The sequence below is a fragment of the Bos grunniens genome, chromosome 24, assembly GCF_055505025.1.
Source record: "Bos grunniens cultivar Pamir isolate PY7600 chromosome 24, Bosgru_T2T1.0, whole genome shotgun sequence".
In the NCBI taxonomy this organism is placed as follows: domain Eukaryota; kingdom Metazoa; phylum Chordata; class Mammalia; order Artiodactyla; family Bovidae; genus Bos; species Bos grunniens.
In genome coordinates, this window is record NC_141188.1 from 61,699,466 (window position 1) to 61,719,376 (window position 19,911).

At 44.7% G+C, this 19,911-nt stretch overlaps 1 protein-coding gene and 1 long non-coding RNA gene across 2 annotated transcripts in view; one reads left to right on the forward strand and one right to left on the reverse strand.

The window, feature by feature from the left end:
• CDH20 (cadherin 20) overlaps nucleotides 1–19,911 on the forward strand; it is a 219,903-nt gene that overhangs the window by 189,190 nt on the left and 10,802 nt on the right. The window contains exons 7-10 of the mRNA XM_086373680.1: nucleotides 3,273–3,526; nucleotides 11,266–11,402; nucleotides 13,648–13,769; nucleotides 18,951–19,068. Of these exons, the coding sequence (XP_086229806.1) occupies nucleotides 3,273–3,526; nucleotides 11,266–11,402; nucleotides 13,648–13,769; nucleotides 18,951–19,068 (631 nt within the window). The remainder of the gene's footprint in view (nucleotides 1–3,272; nucleotides 3,527–11,265; nucleotides 11,403–13,647; nucleotides 13,770–18,950; nucleotides 19,069–19,911) is intronic.
• LOC147346398 (uncharacterized) overlaps nucleotides 1–19,911 on the reverse strand; it is a 187,103-nt gene that overhangs the window by 157,343 nt on the left and 9,849 nt on the right. The window lies entirely within an intron of this gene.

The window sequence follows — 19,911 nt, forward strand, 5'->3', positions numbered from 1 at the left end:
TTATTATTTAAATATGTAAAAACAAGTACAAAAACTTTTCAAGAGAGAAATGTCAAACTCATATATCAATTATGGGCAATTTAAAGTTTAAGGTATTAAGGCAACATTTTCTTTAAATCTTAAGCAATAAAATTACTTAAGGGATACAATAACATTAAATAATATAAAAATGACTAAGTAACTTATTTGGGCTTCCCTTGTGGCATAGCTGGTAAAGAATCTGCCTGCAATGGGGGAGACCTGGGTTCAATCCTTAGGATGGGAAGATCCCCTGGAGAAGGGAAAAGCTACCCACTCCAGTATTCTGGCCTGGAAAATTCTACGGACTGTATAGTCCACGGGGTCACAAAGAGTTGGACAGGATTGAGCAACTTTCACTTCACTTCACTTCACTTCAAGTAAGCTATTTAAAAAGAAATTTTAATAATAATTAAAAACTCACTGTAGTCTTTCAACAGACAGTACTAGAAAAATTGGACATCTGTATCCAAAAAAAAATAAAAGAGAACCTTGATTCATACCTATAAAAATAAATGTAGGTGATCTACCTAAATATAAAAAACTAAAACTATAAAATTTCTAGAAGAAAATATAGGAGAAAACTTTGTGACCCTGGTTAGGTGATTTCTTAGATATGACACCAAAACCCCAATCTACAAAATAAAAAGTGATAAATGAGATTTTATCAAAATTAAGAGTTTCTTCTCATCACTGATAAAAGAGTGAAAAAACAAATCACAGATTGAGAAAAAATATTTGCAAATCCCTGTCTGATAAAGGACTGTAATATAAAATACACAAAGAACTCTTCAGGAAGACATAAAGGTGCTCAGCATCATTAGGCATTAGGGGAATGCAAATCAAAACCACCGTGAGATACCGCCGCACACCCACTAGGATGCTAACATCAGAAAAACTGACAAAACCAAATGGCGACAAGGACGTGGAGCAACTAGAACTCTCATACATTCCTGGCGGGAATGTAAAATGGTACAGCCATTTTGAAAATTGGTTTGGAAGTTTCTTATAAAGTTAGAAATATACTTGCCATATACTCCTACAATCCCACTCAAAGGTATTTACCCAAGTGAAGTGAAAACCTGTGCTTCCACAAAAACCTGTCTACAAATGTTTATAGTGGCTTCATGCATAGCTGTCAGAAATTGGGAACAACATCCTCCACTGGAGGATGGATAAATTGTGGTATATCCATATAACGGATCTTCCCAACCCAGGGATCAGACCCAGGTCTCTTATGTCTCCTACATTGGTAGGTGGGTTCTTTACCACTAGCTCCCCCTGGGAAACCCATATAATGGAACACTACTTGACAATAAAAGGGACAAACTCCACATTCACAAAGACACGGATGCATCTCAAATGCATATGTTAAGTGAAAGAAACCAGACTCAAAAGACTACATACTGAATGACTGCATATATATGACAATCTTGTAATGGGGACACAAAATAGATCAGTAGGTGCCAGGGGTGGGATTTGACCACAAAGAAGCATTGGTCAGGAGGTAACAGGGTGATGGAACTGTTCTGTATCTTAATTATCATAGGAAACACATACATGTCTGTATACATTTCTCAAAACTTGCAAAACTTTACACTAAAAAATATGAATTTTAAGGTATATAAATTACACCTTAATTTTTATGAAATTCTTGCCAAATTAGAAAAATGACTTAAAATTACAGGAACAACATATTTTGCCTAGCTCAAACCTAACATAAACAATCAGTGTCCACTTTGGGTTACTTCTACATAGGGATACAATTCTGAAAGAATTCAATGTATTAATAAATTACCAGGAAATACAGATGTTTAGACTTAAAAGAGTAGCATAAATAAATTGGTAAATCTATTCCATCAGATTTACTGAAACCTGAGTGGCAGACTTTCCTGTTTATGAAAACCCTGCCTTTTGACGAGGAGTTCTGGAGCCAAGGAGGCTGGTAGGAATGGCTCCTTGGTTCAGATGAGAATGGTGGACTCTAAGAAACAAAGAGTACAGCCTATGGTTCTAAGTAAATATGGAACAAGTGGTGAATCAACAACAGCAACAAAATAAACAAACATCTTGGTTAGAATTTGAAAATAATAAATTTAGTTAAAGCAATTTCTCCTGTTTGTTTCTCAAAAGCAAACTAGTTGCTTAAATAGACACTTGCCTCTTTCTAACATGAAATGTGCTGACATGCAGCATATTTTATGGAAAAAAAAAAAAGGCTAAGTCACCACTTAAGCTGACATGTGACTTTTAAGCTTTAAGAACTGCTTTCCTATCCTCTGCAATTATTGTATAGAAATGAGTTTCCCTGATTCTTAAAATTATTAATGATATTTTGAAGTGTTGCTTAAAACTTTTATACATTTTTGTCAGTTTAAAAGAAAACATAAATGGATTATTCTTAAAGAGATAGCATTCAAGTCTACTTTCTGCCTTGAAGTGCTGTATTTAACATAAAATATTCTGAAGGGAGACAGAGAGATTCAAAAAAGGAAGCGCCAAAAAGGTTATATGTCATGACATGGGATTTTATTAGACAAAGTTAAACTTTTGTGGATGAGCCCTGAATGAGGACTCTAAAAGTCCTACACAGCCTTTCCACCCTGACTCAGACAACCACATCAGCTCTGACCAGTCTTCTAGCTCTCTGAGTCTGTTTCTTTAAGTGTAAAATGAGGCACTGGATCAGGTTTTTAAGAGATTGTCTATGATAAACTAAACACACAAATATTGATCTGACACAACGCACTAAGAACCTTCGTGAGGTGTTTACTGATAGTTCTTAGAAAAGATCACTATTGTCTCTGTACTTAAGATTTTTTTTTTTTTAAGGGAAAAAACAAAAAAGCCTAGGCCTCAGTTGCTTGGATATACTGAAACAGAACTCAAACTCACTTTTAATTACCATGACACCTTTTCAAATGAACAAGCCTTTCAAACGATGACCATGCAGATTACACAGTAGACAGGTCAAAGTCAGCCTTGCCCAGGGTGCAGTGGCCTTCTTCATCAGCAGGCTGGTTTGCTTTACTATCTCTGAAGCATCTACCATCCGCTTTGCTTTCTTTACCCAAATTGTTGAAACTGCAAGAACCATGGAACAAAAGAACAATTTCACTTATTTTTCCTCTTGCCTCTTTCCCACCGTTTTAATGCATTTGGGAAACTACCCGCCAGCCATCAGTATCATCCATCCTTTAGAACCTTGACACATACGCTCCTAACTAAGCAATCTTCCTGTCCTTACTTCTCAGCCCCTGAGTTTTGAAAGAAAGAAAAGCTACACCTTAAAAGTGGAGGGCGCCAACCCTCACCTCGAGATGCGGTTTCTGAACCTGGGCCCATTTCAAGACACGACCACAGTGCACATCAGTGTGGAGGACGTGGACGAGCCCCCCGTGTTCGACCCTGGCTCTTATTTTGTGGAGGTACCTGAAGATGTGGCGATTGGGACAACCATACAGACCATCTCTGCCAAGGACCCGGATGTGACCAACAACTCAATCAGGTTTTTCCACACATTTCACCTTTGCCTTATATCTGAGAATCTGCCCTTGAATCTAATTTTCTAGCACTTTTTCTTTTTGCTTCTTCCATCTCTGGAGACTTTTTCTCTAAATGCCTTTTTTTTTTCTTTTCATATTATTTAGAAGTGAAGTATCATTATGACTGCAACTCCCTGTCAACTGGTTCAGCAACACACATATACACACTCCTCAGTGCTCAGTCGTGGCCTTATTGACATTTAGGGGTAGATAATTTTTTGTTGAGTAGGGAATCATATACATTTTACAATGTTTAGCAGCGTCTCTGGCCTCTACCTGCTAAAAAAAAAACCGTAGCATCCCCTGAGTTGTAATAATCTATAAAGTCTGACTCTTGGCACATCCCATAGTCTGTAGCCCGCCAGGCTCCTCTGTCCATGGGATTCTCCAGGCAAGTATACTGGAGTGGACTGCCATTCCCTTAGGCTCCAGAGAATCTTCCCAACTTCGGGATCAAAGCTACATCTCCTGTGTCTCCTGTACTGCATGTGGATTCTTTACCCACTGAGCCATCAGGGAGGCCCCCAAAAAAGACCCCAGATGTTGCCAAACAGACACATGGATATCAAAGCATTAAAAATTGTTGAATCTTAGTGGTGAATATAACAGCAATTATTGTACACTCAATTTTTCTGAATGTTTGACATTTTTTAAAAAATGGAAAAAATAACATAAACACATATTTCCATATACTATAGAAAGAACAGACATAGGAAACTCCCACTGTTGTCTACAGCTTTGATGCCTCGTAGACTGACTGTCTATGGTAAGCCTACAGATCAGCCTCTCCAAAGTATGTTTTGAACATCAAGATTCCAGCCCAGGTGCTTCTCCCTCAAGAGCAGGCAGAGAGCTGCTCTTATAGCCATGGCCACTTCCCATCGACCCTGGAACCAAAGAGCAAACAGCTGGTGGACAGGTTGACACTTCAGCCTTCCAGAGCAACTGCCAAGCCTCTGAAGCTTGACACAAAAGATCAGGGTTCCAAGGCTGTTTGGGGCCATCTGTCACGTTAATTGTCGAAAGCCACACAAAAGGATCTCAGGCGCTGGCACAGAGTGCACAGTTTAAACACACCTCAGTTTGTCAGAGGCCTTTCTGTCAGCTGCTACTTCCCTCACCAGGTGCCATTTTGAAGGAAAATAAAGACGGTTCTCTCCTGAGATTAACCTTAGTGGGGGAAATCTGCTTCCTCTAACCAAGTAGCAAACATTTTACATTTTCAGGCATTAAAATGGCTAAAGTTATCTTGTTTCAATTCTGATACTTGATTTTTAGTAGGCAACGAATCTTTATAAGTTACGACAATTTTATACAAGTGCCAGTTCAATCTTAAGCTTTTTAAGTGTGTAAGATGGGAAGAAAGTAGTTAAATCATCAGTTCAGTTCAGTTCAGTCGCTCAGTCGTGTCTGGCTCTTTGCAACCCCATGAATCGCAGCACACCAGGCCTCCCTGTCCATCACCAACTCCCAGAGTTCACTCAGACTCACGTCCATTGAGTCAGTGATGCCATCCAGCCATCTCAACCTCTGTCGTCCCCTTCTCCTCCTGCCCCCAATCCCTCCCAGCATCAGAGTCTTTTCCAATGAGTCAACTCTTTGCATGAGGTGGCCAAAGTACTGGAGTTTCAGCTTCAGCATCATTCCCTCCAAAGAAATTTTTCCCCAAAAAACAACATAAGTAAATGAAACCAATTCTACTATAAATTTATATTTGTAATACAAACATTACTTTTATATCAAAAGCCAAGAATACCTATCTATCTTCTGATTGATCTACTCATATCAGAGAACTGTGGGGAAAACTTTAGAGAATAAAACTTTATGGAGGGAAAATGTTTGAAATAAAACAACAACAGTTGAAAAACTCAGATCCTATTTCTGAAAAAGTCAATGAGAATATTCAGTGGATAATTCCACATCTTTTTTCTAGATTCTGACTCTATAGACTCCTGAGTGGTAAGCACTGGAAATTTGATTTTGTCAGGAGTCACTCTACTAAATGACAAGCAAGAGACAGAAAGCAGTCAGGAACGAAAGAAATTCACACACACCCACACACACACACACCCACACACCCACCCCTAGCATGAACATGCATTATCCAGGACTAAGGTTGTTATCTCAACACATATCTAGGAAGCAAAGAGAAATACCAGCAGACCTAGATCCACTGCAGGCATGGAGCAAAGGGAGGTACACAGTATGAGGGAATCCCGTCTGGCTAACAGAAGATGCTGCTTCAGGTGATAAGCTGTTGAAAAGGCGGGACAGCTGGGATCGGGATAATCTGCAGCGGGCGCCCGTCTAGTCCAATAGAGCCCGGTCAGGAGGAATCCAGGAGTGAACAAGCGGGAGGCCCGGAGCAGGGACCAGGGGGCTTATTCTAGGGCAAGGGTCTAGGGCTTTATTTTTTTGAGCCACACCATGTGGCCTGCAGGAGTCTTAGCTTCCCCAACCAGGGATCGAACCTGTGCTTCCTGTGTGGGAGTGTTAACACTGGATCGCCAAGTAAGTCCTGACTTTAGGCCTTGAGAGAGAGACTGGCACGAGCGAGGCAACAGCCACAGGTCTGCTGAAGACTAACATCCCAGGACAGAGGTAAAACAGAATTCCACTTATCAGAACTGGAGATAATCGTCTCTCTGCGTTTTGGTTGGAAAGAAGGATCAGAATGCACACAGCCAGATAGTCTCTGGCTCTGTACTGTCCCACAGGAACAAAGTATGGTCCCTGGGCCCAAGCAGAACACTGGGGATCCTGGATTCTCAGAAAGAAGGCACCAGAAGTCAGATCTCTGGCGGTCACTTAATACACCCATCTGCAAATTACTTTCCTGTTATCTTTCCTCAAATTGCTCATTTTCTCCTTTTTTCCTATAAAAGTTATTTTCTTTTAAAATACTTTGAATGTGTTATATGCTGCTTGGCTATCAAATTTATCTTCTGCATTTTAATTACCAAAAATGAGGTTCATATTCCTAAGAATAAAATACATATTAAATCATCTAAAAATTAACACATCACCCAGGTTAAAAATGCTATGGATAAAAAGGTCACTGACTTTTTAAAAAGATTATCAGGACTTTTTAAAAATTTATTTTTAATTGAAGGATAATTGCTTTACAGAATTTTGTTGGTTTCTGCCAAACTTCAACATTAATCAGCCATAGGCATACATATGATATTATCAGGACTTTTATAATCTCATTTCTAGAAAGTTTATGGTGTGTTCAGGCATATAAGCTGGTCATCATTTACTAATAAAACCCAAAATCAAGTCTCCAGATTTAGTTATATATACGTGAAAGATATGTCTGGATCACCTAAATTTTTAATAAATGCTTGAGGAATCTCTAGCAAGCAGGAACCATTCAGCAACTGAAACAGGCTCTGCCGGTATGGAAACAGCCGGCCCTCTGTGCTTTCCTGGAGTGTGTGTGTGGATTTTGGGATGCTGTCCATGAAACTCTACTTTCAAATCGCTCCTAAATCCAGAGAATGTCCTCAGCCAAGTAAACGAGCAGGGAGCTCGATGAACACGAGCACTGTTCGCCCAAGGCAGTGTTGTGTGGATATGACACGCCTGTTAGGCCCACAGCAGGTGAGAGTATTCTAGCTGGAGAAAGGAAAGCCACCTGCATAATTCACCAGTGTCTCCCGATTTCCTCATTTTCCATCTGTATCTACACCTTTAAATTTGTTCTCCTGGCTCCTGAAAATTGGCCCAGTGTCCCGCTCAGAGTAAAGAATGCTCTCACTGCCTCAGGCCCACTCGGCCTGCGTGGCCTCTCGGGGCAGCGCACCGAGGCTCAGCGCAGCATCGGCAGGCTGTCCGCCAGGCGTCCTGTCGGTTGGTTGGTTCCATCCCTCCGTCTCCCCCGCCTCTGTGACACTCGCTGCGGCATCCTCGAAGGCTCCCTCCCACCTCGCTGGTCCGCCAGCCGCTGGGCGAGCTGCCATCAGGGCTCCGGCTCTGTGGGCTGAATGGCTGGCTTTTCTCATGTTGGTGGGGGGGCGCTGAAAGAAAAGACTGTCAGGAGCCAACCAATGCTTTTTTTTTCTAAGATAAATTCAAATCTTCAAAGAGCCAGGAGACTTTAAATCACTAATTACACCCAGAAAAAGAAAAAAAAATGCTCCAATTAATTTTAAATGAACTTGGTAGGCATGTTTATTCTTTATTAAATAGTCAATTGTTGGCCATCATGGCTCCATCTATCTTCAAAAAGAGGGAAGGCTTTGTTTCCCTAAGCCATCCCCCAGCTTTCATACGCCTAGGTTTGATTCTCAGCCGTGCAACCCTAGACAAACGTCTTAATCTTTCCATGCTTCGGCTTCTCACTTGTGAAATGGGGATAATACCTACCTCACAAGGTTTTTGAGGAGATTACATGAGACAATATATGTAAGATGCTTAGAGCAGGGCCAGGCTACAGTAACAGGGTCAGAGGCAAAGAAAAGCATCATGTATTTAAATTTCCCAACACTTGGAGAGTTTCAACTGAAATGATTCCAACTTCTCCAGCCTTTAGTGGTCACCTTACCTTTTAATTCCCAGTTCTCTGAACAGTCATCCTGAATCTCAGCAGGAAAAAATGCACACTTGAAACAAAATGCTTTACCAAATAATATACACAGTCATGTGCATGCTAAGTCACTTCAGTCGTGTCCAGCTATTTGCGACCCCGTGGACTATACCACACCAGGCTCCTCTGTCCATGGGATTCTCCAGGCAAGGATACTGGAGTGGGTTGCCATGCCCTCCTCCAGGGGATCTTCCCAACCCAGGGGTCAACTCATGTCTCTTACGTCTCCTGCACTGGCAGGCAGATTCTTCACCACGAGTGCCACCTGGGAAGCCCCATATATACAGGGATAAACTATATGTATGTATTTATATATACTGAAACAAACATTTTACCATCAATATTTACCCTTACTGTAATAGTGTGGCATACCCATATCCATTTCATTTTCTTTCTGCTGCTGCTGCTGCTAAGTCGCTTTAGTCGTGTCTGACTCTGTGCGACCCCATGGACAGCAGCCCACCAGGCTCCCCCGTCCCTGAGATTCTCCAGGCAAGAACACTGGAGTGGGCTGCCATTTCCTTCTCCAATGCATGAAAGTGAAAAGTGAAAGTGAAGTTGCTCAGTCGTGTCCGACTCCCAGCGACCCCATGGAATGCAGCCCACCAGGCTCCTCTGTCCATGGGATTTTCCAGGCAAGACTACTGGAGTGGGGTGCCATTGCTTTCTCTGATTTTCTTTCTACAGTAATCATAACCCACCATATTGATTTCAGTTTGAAAAACAAGGCACTAAACAAATTGCTTACCGCCATCAAAAAGGTAGTATTTCCCAGTTTCAACAACTTTAAGATACAGATTGCAATTTTTGGCAACTTTTTTGGGGGGCTGTGCACTTGGCTTGTGATTGAACTCAGAGCCTGCAGTCCTTAACCAACCACTGGACTGCCATGGAATTCTGCTGACAACTTTTTTAAAATTAATTTTTATTGGATTATAGTTGATCCACAATGTTATATTACTTTCTGCAGTACAGCAAACTGAATCAGTTATACATATACTCAGTCTCTTAGATTCTGTTCTCATATGGGCCATTGCGGAATACTGAGCAGAGTTCCCTGTGCTAAACGCAGGTCCTTATCAGTTACCTATTTTATATGTAGCAATGTGCACATGTCAACCTCAGCCTCCCAATTTATCCCTCCCCACCTTCCCCCTTGGTAACCACAGTTTGTTTTCTACATTTGTGACTATCTCTGTTTTGTAAATAGGTTCATTTGCACCCGCTGGCAACTTCAAATGGAATTTTGAACCCAATATATTACAATAGCTTATATATATATTTGTGTGTTGTGTAGTGTTAAGCCGCTCAGTCGTGTCCGACTCTTTGTGGCCCCATGGACTACAGCCCAGCAAGCTCCTCTGTCCATGGAATTCTCCAAGCAAGAATATTGGAGTGGGTTGCCATTCCCTTCTCCAGTGTTTATATATAATTTACAGTCTATAATATATGTAATGGTTTATATATAAACATGTATATTTCAGATCCTACTATTACCTGAAAATTACTAGCTGTGTGACTGTGAAAGTGACAAGTCCTCTCAGTCTTTGTTTTCTTTTCTCTTGGTTGGTATATTTACATATACATATGTTTATATTTATATATAAATTTACATATACATGTATTTATATATAAATTTATATATACATGTATTTATATTTATATATAAATTTATATATACATGTATCCTAGAGATGCTGTAGAATTAAAAAGCAGCTATAAAATGCCTGGTATTCAACAGATGGCAGCAATCATAACTACTGCCCATTACCAAGGACTACATAAGATTCTCAAGAATGGTTCTCAATCATGGCTACACACCAAAATCCCTTAGAAGGCTTTTAAACATAGACGCCTAAGCTTCCCTCCACACCTAGTGAATCTCCCGAGATGGGCACCAGGTAAGACAACTTAGGTAAGAAAACACAAAGGGTCAGGTATCCAACTCAGATTCAACAGGAATTACGGATCTTACCCAGTGTCAAGGTGAATAAGTACTCAAAGGATATAAACAACAGCAGAACATGAGCTAAGCACGCTTTCCTCAGGCTTCCCTGGTGTCTCAGTGGTAAACAACCTGCTTGCAAGGATAGAATCAGGTTCTATCCCTGGGTCAGGAAGATGCCCTGGAGGAGGAAACGGCAACCCACTCCAGTATTCTTGCCTGGGAAATCCCACGGACAGAGGAGCCTGGTGGGCTCTAGTCCATGGGGTCGCAAAACCTCGGACACGACTGTCACTAACACTTTCAATTTTTCTCTTCCCTTAGCGAGGTCTGGAACCATTAGGTGTAGGCACCTGCAAATACCCTTCTATTTTCTGTACAAGGTGCGTGTTGGTCCACACGGAATATGAAAGGTGTGAGCAATGAATGAAGGGCATTGCCTGAAAGCTGCTTTAGTTATGTAACATCTGCTTTTTATACTCCATTAACTACACTACTCACATGACATTTTCAAGCAAGCTGTGCCCCATAAATTCCAGGCTATTTACAATAAACAACCTAGACAGACCCCGGTCCATCTTGCTAAAACATTCCCTAGATAAGGACACCCATCTAGCAAATAACATAACTGTGTCTGTCAACAAGTCACTAGTAGGTTTACAAAGGACCTGATTCAAAACTTTCCTTCTCAGTAGGTGATACCACTTACAGGAGCCGGAACCGCCCGACCCGACCTTTCCCGGTTCCGATTCAGCATTTCTGGGCTTATTTGAATCAAAGTCGTTTTGAACAAAGACGTGCAGGGGTTGATAGTCAGAGTGTCCCTAAAGTCTTAGAACAGTTTTAAGCTTTAAAAATAGCTGAGACTGATCTTTAGAAAGCGTAAAACTGCCCTAAGGCTTTGACACTCCATTTTATTTCACTTTCTGAATGAGGAAATTGAAGCAGTAACCATTTTTTGTTGTTGTATTGTGTTTGGGGATTTGTTTTTAGGGTGCAGGCAGTGGTTTTGGACATGATAAAACAGGAATGCAGTCTTCCAAGGGCCTATAATCCAGAACTAGTCCTGTTTCACATAGTATGCACTCAGTTCTCTCATGTAATATGTTATAAGAATGAATAAATATGCTTATCCAATAAGACAACGCATTCAATCTCCATTTCTACAGATATTCCATTGACAGAAGCAGTGATCCTGGAAGATTCTTCTATGTGGACATTACAACAGGTGCCCTAATGACTGCAAGACCTCTTGACCGCGAAGAGTTTTCTTGGCATAATATCACTGTCCTTGCTATGGAAATGAGTAAGTATAACAATACACTGGTCTCCATATAGTGACAAAACATAAGCATTGTAGAAAGCGGAAGTTTCCAGAGCCTGCTGGAACAAAAATTGTATTCTTTATGGAAAAAAATGCAAATCCTGGTTTATGCAATTGAATGAATGTATTTAGTTCAAATACTTATTGAGGATCTCTATATACCTAGTCCTGTGCTAGGGATAAAAACAAAAGTATCATGCAGAAGCAGCACAAAAAACAGCATCCTTAAACTGAAGAGCTACTTCTCTATGAAGAAAAGGGACAATTCTTGAGACATCTAAGAGGCTTTCAATCTTTAATAAGATTAGGAATGCAAATAGTATATTATTACTATATGAAAGGAGACATTTATAACATATAACGCTTATCATGCACACACACATACATACACATGCAATAAGAATTTGAAACATCTTACAACAGATTAACATAAACCTGAAATAAAGTTGAAGATTAATAAACAAAATTAACATTATAATCTCAATACAAATTATATACTACTACATTCCATTTTTTTCTTTCACAACGCCCATGGATTTGGGTGGACTCTGGGAGTTGGTGATGGACAGGGAGGCCTGGCGTGCTGCGGTTCATGGGGTCACAAAGAGTCGGACACGACTAAGCGACTAAACTGAAGTTATGAGAAATATTAAGGGAAATGGTAAATCCAAACATATTGGCAGAAGTATGTACAGTCATTCATGAGGGAAATTTGGTAAGAAATCTTTTGTATTCAGATTCTCCAATATTCATCCTCTTTTTCTCAAGAATTCTACTCCTAATAATTATCTTATGGAAATAGTCATAATATTAACAAAGATTTATGTACCAAAATGTCCATTGCATTGTTATTTTAAAAGAGGGGAAATACCTAAATGTCTAATAACAGGAGTTTGACTAAATAAATTATGGTACAGTCATACAGTAAAATGAGAATATCCTGTTTACATTAATACCAATTAATGTACCAATTAATTAATTTCAAAGTACATTTCAATGACTTTCAGGGAAAATCTTTCCCTAAAATATTAAAGTTCTAAATCAAACTTTTTTATTTTTCTTAATTTCAGTGTGCGTGTGTGAGAGAGAGAATTTGGACACATGTAACATTATACATAATATATAATGGATATCTCTGGTGGTAGGACTATGGATCACATTTATTCTTATTTTTCTGAAATTTTTATCACTGCCTATATAAACAAGTACCAGCACAAGTTACAATGGAAAAATTTAAACATGTCAGCACTCTTGCTAAACAAGCAATATAAATATTTAGGGGAAAAACAAGGTATAAATATTCTTGAGGGAAAAAAAATGAACCAAAAGAACAGGGCATTTCAATAAAATTATTTACTAAGCATACTTTTCTATGTCTTATAATTTCTATTTTGTCTTCCTGAAATGGTGGCCAAAACAGAAAAGGACAAGGAGGGTCAGCAGTGGGGTTGGGAAATTACCTTTGTGCAGCAGTGTCAAGCAGAAGACAGACCAAAAGGGTATTTTCCCCCATGAACAACTGTGAGTAGCTTCAGTCTCAGCCAAAAATGTGGATTTGGTGTGTGTGTGATCCTGTAACATCTCCTGAGTCCAAAAGCAGAAATAAATGCACGGTGTTACCTGTAATCCCACGAATAACTTAAAATCTTCTGAAAGCGTAATTCAAAGAACTGATTACAGGTTTCCCCACCATCTGAAAGTACATGGCTCCTATGAAACCTTCTGTAGCCAAAACGGTGTAAAGTGAAGAAGCAATTACATTAGGACACACCTTGCTAGCAGACGCACAGAAAAGGCACAGACGCTCACGCAATTCAAGGGCGTGGCAGCCTGGCGCTGAGGCGCCGGGCGCTGCTTCCCGGGGAGAGAGCTCATTGCTGCCAGTCTCACCGCTGCAGCCTGCCCTCAACTCCAGAACCTGAAGTCTACGCCAAGCGAGAAGCTCAGAACCTCTTTTCAAGGTTCATTTGTGACGTCTGCTAACCCGGAGTCTCACCCCGCCCCTCTCCTCCTGACGTCACACACGCGGTCCAGCCCACACTCATGTTGCAGCCACACTCTAAACAGGCAACCCCTGCAACCTGGCGCTGAGTTCCATGGTCTTTATGCATCCCTTCAAAGACCAGAATGAGGAGACAAATACCTGCTCCAACAAAGAGCTGCTTTCCTGCGTCTCTGAGCCCTCCTCACCTTTGGTTTTTGTCTGTGTTGTGTGTGCTTCCTGTAGACAATCCGTCCCAGGTTGGAAGTGTTCCTGTCACAATCAAAGTCTTAGATGTCAACGACAATGCTCCGGAGTTCCCCAGATTCTATGAAGCTTTTGTCTGTGAGAACGCCAAGGCAGGGCAGGTAAGCAGCCTGAGCACTGTGGTTAACCTCCCAATACGCGGAAACGAGTTACAGATAACCAGATTGCCCATCAAAGAAATTTAGACTCCAGAAGCTAACAGTTTGTAAAAGAGTCCCCGACTTCCGTTTATCATGTTGCAACCGCTTATTTGCTAAGACAACTATTCGGAACCTCGGTTACATTTTATGATCGAAACAAGGCTGTGAAGCAAGGTAGTTACCCACCTTATAACTGAACCCCACAGAACCAATTGTAGTAACATGTGCCTTGGGTCCTGGAAATGAGGGACCGTGAGGATCAAGGGAAAAAAAAAAAAAGAAGAGTCTTTTTCTCCACTTAGCACTAATCCTTGAAAACATCTGCAGTAAGGAAGGTTCATGTTTTGTATCTTCCTACCTCCCTTTCTTCTGACGGCAAGCATCCTCCTGAGGGGCCATCTGCCCTATTCCTCCCTACTCCCTCCTCCCTCAGCTGAAACGCCCGTGTTCTCATTACCCTCATGTCACATCACATTCTGAAAGGAAAAGCATCTTAAGGAACAAATGTCTCCTTACTTGAAACAGCTTTAGCCCCATCATCTTCATATACATTTGCCTATTTTTTTTAAAGTCTTCTTAAAACCTAAGTGAATGTTTTTTACTAAATCCCAGTGGTGCAACTGAAAAACATCTGAACAGTGCCTGGAATGGCCGTGTGATTAACGCATGTGTTAGGCTGGTGCCCACAACATACCCAACCTGCCACACCTCAGATCACGTGCCCGCTCTCCTCTTCTGTCCTACTTTTGTAAGACTCTGTCCTCTCTACCTTTGTCCCAGCAGACTCCCTAACAATCCTCCCTTACTTCCCCCGAGCTTGTCTTGTGACCCTGAGGAGTCTGGCCCAGGGCCTGGGTGCAGATGGCAAGCACTCGTGGTTTGGTGACGCAGGCTTCTGACTGGGAAGCAGCTTCTGCTTCTGTTGCTCTCTCCTGCAACACCTCGCTGCAGACTGTCCACACCACCAGAAACTACACGAGCTTCCTGAGCTCAGCAAACATTACCTCAACGCATCTTTACCGCTCTTTCCACCCAAAGAAAAGTGACTCCCGTGTCCCGGGTCGGGGAGTGGGGAAATGTGTCCTGTAGTCATTCTCATCTGTTACCGCATCCATTTGTTCTGAAACCCAGTGCAGTGGTCTACAGCATGCCTACACTTTTTTCAACAAGTCTAGGATAAATTTACTTCCATATCTACTGCACTTCTAGTCTACAGAAACTTGAATTATGATGCAGCTAATAAAAGTTACAATTAACACTTTCCAGCATAAGGAATGACCCATGTTATTGTGTGTGTAAAGAAAGCAGGCACAGAGGCTACAGGCACAGGCCTGAAGGCATACCAAGCTGTACCTGCATGTGAACAGAAACCGGGAGGCAGGAGAGAAAACAGCAACAGCCACCATCAGAAACACAACACAAAAACTTTTGTTTTATACAGGATTATTACTATGACAAACATACTTAATATTCAGTATGACGAGAAGCCATTTTTACTCTGTAACACAGTAACAGGAACACAGTGCACGGAACCCCCTCAGGCCCCCAGTGAAGCGTGTCCACCCTGCTGGGATGAATGGCAGGACAGCAGCACGCGGCCGCCGCTCCCGCCTCTGCAGCATAGGACGCCTCTCCGCGTCTGCGTCTCCATGCCCGTCTTCCACCATCTCTCACGTGCCCGTCTTCCACCGTCTCCCCGTGCCCGTCTTCCACCGTCTCCCCGTGCCCGTCTTCCACCGTCTCTCACGTGCCCGTCTTCCACCATCTCCCCGTGCCCGTCTTCCACCGTCTCTCCCTGCCCGTCTTCCACCGTCTCTCCCTGCCCGTCTTCCACCGTCTCTCACGTGCCCGTCTTCCACCGTCTCTCACACAGCCCTTTGAGGCACATGAACTTTAACGTGCAACTTCAGGTTCAGGTTGAGCGCCACAGGTCTATCGCAGTCTGTCATACTCGTTATCTTTAGCCCAAGAGAGGTAAATCCAACCCTTTGACTTTGGCTCTGGGACGTGTTTTGAAGATTTTCAAAACCACACAGCTCAGTTAGGTACGTCTGGCTTATGAAGACTCAGGCCTCCTTGTGTGAGATTTCTCGGACACTGTCGTCAGCTCTGCATCTGCCGAGTGGAACATGTGCTTTCCTCGGTGAAGCAAGCCCAGAGGGAAACCTGAGGACGTCTGAGGTGCAGGCTGAGGGTGGCATGAGGTCTGCCGAGCAGACTCTGGAATGGCAAGTGAGGCCAGGGATGGACTCGGACCTGCCAGGAGAGGGGAGGCCTGGGAGAGCGGAGGCCTGGGAGAGCAGGCCCAGGAGAGGGGAGGCCCAGGAGAGCAGGCCCAGGAGAGGGGAGGCCATGGAGAGAGGAGACCTGGGAAAGGGGAGGCCAGGCAGAGCAGGCCCGGGAGAGGGAAGGCCCAGGAGAGCAGGCCCAAGAGAGGGGAGGCCTGGGAGAGGGGAGGCCCCGACAGAGCAGGCCCAGGAGAGGGGAGGCCCAGGAGAGCAGGCCCAGGAGAGGGGAGGCCCAGGAGAGCAGGCCCAAGAGAGGGGAGGCCCGGGAGAGCAGGTGCAAGAGAGGGGAGGCCAGGGACAGAGGAGACCCGGGAGAGGAGAGGCCCAGCAGAGCAGGACCAGGAGAGGGGAGGCCCAGGAGAGCAGGCCCAAGAGAGGGGAGACCCAGGAGAGGGGAGACCCGGGAGAGGGGAGGCCCGGCAGAGCAGGCCCGGGAGAGGGGAGGCCCGGGAGAGGGGAAGCCCGGCAGAGCAGGCCCAAGAGAGGGGAGGCCCGGGAGAGCAGGCCCAAGAAAGGGGAGGCCCAGGAGAGCAGGCCCGGGAGAGAGGAGGCCCAGGAGAGGGGAAGCCCAGCAGAGCAGGCCCCGGAGAGGGGAGGCCTGGCAGAGCAGGCCCAGGAGAGGGAAGGCCCAGCAGAGCAAGCCCAGGAGAACAGGCCCAGGTGCTCCGAAGCCGTGTCTTCACTCACATTCCTGAGAACCCTGTAACCAACCAGTCAGATGCCCCAGGTCTCTACCATATGTATATACGACTTCACAGGTCAGATGCTCTGAAACGACTATTTGCCAAGTCACACATACTCACCTGTTTATAAAATTCATGAAGAAACGTGTCTGACAAGACGGAGGTTACAGGATCTGTCTGGGAGGGGATAGGGCACTGGGGTGACCCTTGAGTGGGAGCAGCAGGGACCCCAGGCTGGGCGGCCTGGGCCACAGTCCTCTTCAGGGCTCTCCTGATCCCTCTCCAGTACTCAATTCCATCCTCCCAACCTTTAGACTGACAGGCCCAGTGCCAGTTTGGGTTCAGCAGGGGGCATGAGCTGAGCTGGAGTTCTGGTCTAGGATGTTTAGTAATGAGTCAGGAATGCCCTTGGGACCAACTCCTGCGCAAGGCAAGAGCTTCTGCAGGGCTGGACAAGAGACGTCCGCAAGTGGTGCAGACCACAGACGGCCGTGATGACGCCACCGACGCCGAGAACTAGGGCTTTCCTGAGTCGAGATGGGATGGCCAGGCCTTTATACCATTCTATCAATCGCTGGACACGGACTGTTCTGGAAGGATGTGGAGACTGTGAGAAGGTGGGTCTCACCAACTGAGGCCATCCCCAGAGAGACTGGCAGGTGAGGGCATCAAGTCCTCCCCTGAAGGGGGTCTGGGCAACACTGTTTACAGCAAGCCCCTTGCTGGAAGCTTTCCCTTGGGTTACTCACTCTTTGGGACGCTGTGAGGGTACATTTATAGATGAAGAGAGACTAAGCAAGCCCACCTCAGCCCCCCGCTGACCTCTCATGTTCCATCTTCTATATTGCTAACAGCCAGCTTCTGACAGCAGGAGTGCGCGTCTGGAGCCAGGCCTGAGAGGGGTGGGCGGTCTGTGCTGCTGGCTGGTGGGAGCGCGAACACGCGGGGGGAGACCTCCCCTCAGCACCATGTCTCCACCCCGCCTGCGGCCCACGTCTCAGCCGTGTGCGTCACACTGTTTTCTTACCGACTTTTCCATCCTGTCATCAAGCCTGTCACAGCAACCCAGTACTTTGAAGAGCGGGTGGGAAAGGCACAATTTTGGCCAGAGAGCTCAAGAAGCCACCTCCCCACCTCCTGCTCTCCTCGGCCCCAAGCTCTGCTTCCGGTTCCTGTCTGTTCTGTAACCCTACTCTGGGGGGCCTTGTGCTCTACACTCTAGCTCCCCTTCCTGCCAAAAGTGACTGCTCTGTGACCCATTCTCTCACATTTGTTTTCCATTAACTTGAAATAATCAATGAAATGTCTGTTTACTGCCCACTAGGTACTGGTCATTTTTAAATAGAGGCCTCTCAAAGCTTTCCTGGTGGCTCAGATGGTAAAGAATCCACCTGCCAATGCAGGAGACCCAGGTTCAATCCCTGAGTTGGTAAGATCTCCTGAGAAGGGAACAGCTACCACTCTAGCATTCTAGCCTGGAGAATTCCATGGACAGAGGAGCCTGGCAGGTTATACAGTCCATGGGGTTGCAAAGAATCGGACATGACTGAGCAACCAACACTTTCACTTTCACTCTCAAAGACAGCAATCTGACGGTGAACTAGGAACCCAAAGGTGAGGCTAAGAAGGTGAGGTGCGAGGACAGAACACCAGGAAACAAGCAGGACCCTGTGGCACCCGAGGCCTTTCATTCAGCCTTCTGCTCTGACTGCCTAAGACGGGCGAGAGGAGGAGTGAGAACAGTGTTATTCCGACATCTAACGTCCATTTAGGTGACATCTACCCTGGGCCCGCTGACACGTGTGTGTGCTCAGTAGCTCAGTCGTGTCTGACTCTGCAACTCCACGGACTGTAGCCTGCTGGGATCCTCCGTCCATGGGATTTCCCAGGCAGGAATACCGGAGTGGGTTGCTGTTTCTTTCTCCAGGGGATCTTCCTGACCCAGGGATCAAAACCTGCCTCTCCTGAGTCATCCCTGTTGGCAGGAGGATCGTTTACCACTGAGCCACCTGGGAAGCCCCAACAATAAACCAAACTTGAGTCTGGGCTGTGAGATGGCACAGAGCCTGCGAGGGGAGCTTCAGGATGTCCTCATTAGGTAACACAACCTGGGGTCTCATCTTCCCTGGAAGCTTTTGACTGACTCGCCTGGTTTCATGTCCCTCCCTCAGCTGATCCAGACCGTGAGCGCCGTGGACCAAGACGACCCACGCAATGGCCAGCACTTCTACTATAGCCTGGCTCCTGAGGCTGCCAACAACCCCAATTTCACCGTAAGGGACAACCAAGGTAATCCGCTGGCTGCTGATGCATCTCCACAGCGTGGGGGGGACACCGTGGGTTGCTATACCATGCATACTGTCGGAGGTCACTGGCTCCTTAATGTTAATAGCATGGAAGGCACGAATGCTCATCTGTATGGTCCATTTAAAGTTTTGTTTCAGAACATCAAAGACAAAAAACGTCCTCTGCTAATTCTGAAACTTTTACGCAGTTAGTTCACACATATTTGCGCTCTGGCTCTGGGCCAGGCACGATGGAGGCTCACAGGCTAAGGGCCTCCTTCATCCCCACAGAGCAGCCCTGTTTGTGCGCTCTTTACCCATGAGAAGGATTTGAGTGAGGAGACAGAAGCAGCCTAGACAGAAAAACCTGAGGGGGCGCTTCTGAGCAAGGATCAAAGCGGGAGACAGAGAAAAGCTCCCGGAACAAAAGGGAGACGGACACTGAGGGACGGAACAAAGGGCAGGTGCAGAAGCAGAGTGAGCAGCTCTGGCACCGAAACCGCTTGATTACGTTGGAGTGACTCAGAAACAACAGTCAGGTGGGGTTCCCGACTGCACAAAGTGCTTCCCACTACAGCTCTGCTGGACTAGCATTCTACACCCCTCTGCTCCAAAAAGCATTCAGATCAGCTACAGAGTTGACAGACCAAGCACACTCTTCACTGGGCACAGATGGGAAAAGGAGCGGCTTTTGTACTCTGGCCAGAGGATTTTCAGGGAAAGGTCAGAGCAAGTGAAAAAATAACTTAAATCTGTCGAGTGAAGCCCTTCTGTTGCTAGGACTGCTACCAACTAGTCTGACCTTGGGGAGGAAGGGCATCACTTCTCTGGGCTGCGTGGCTCATTT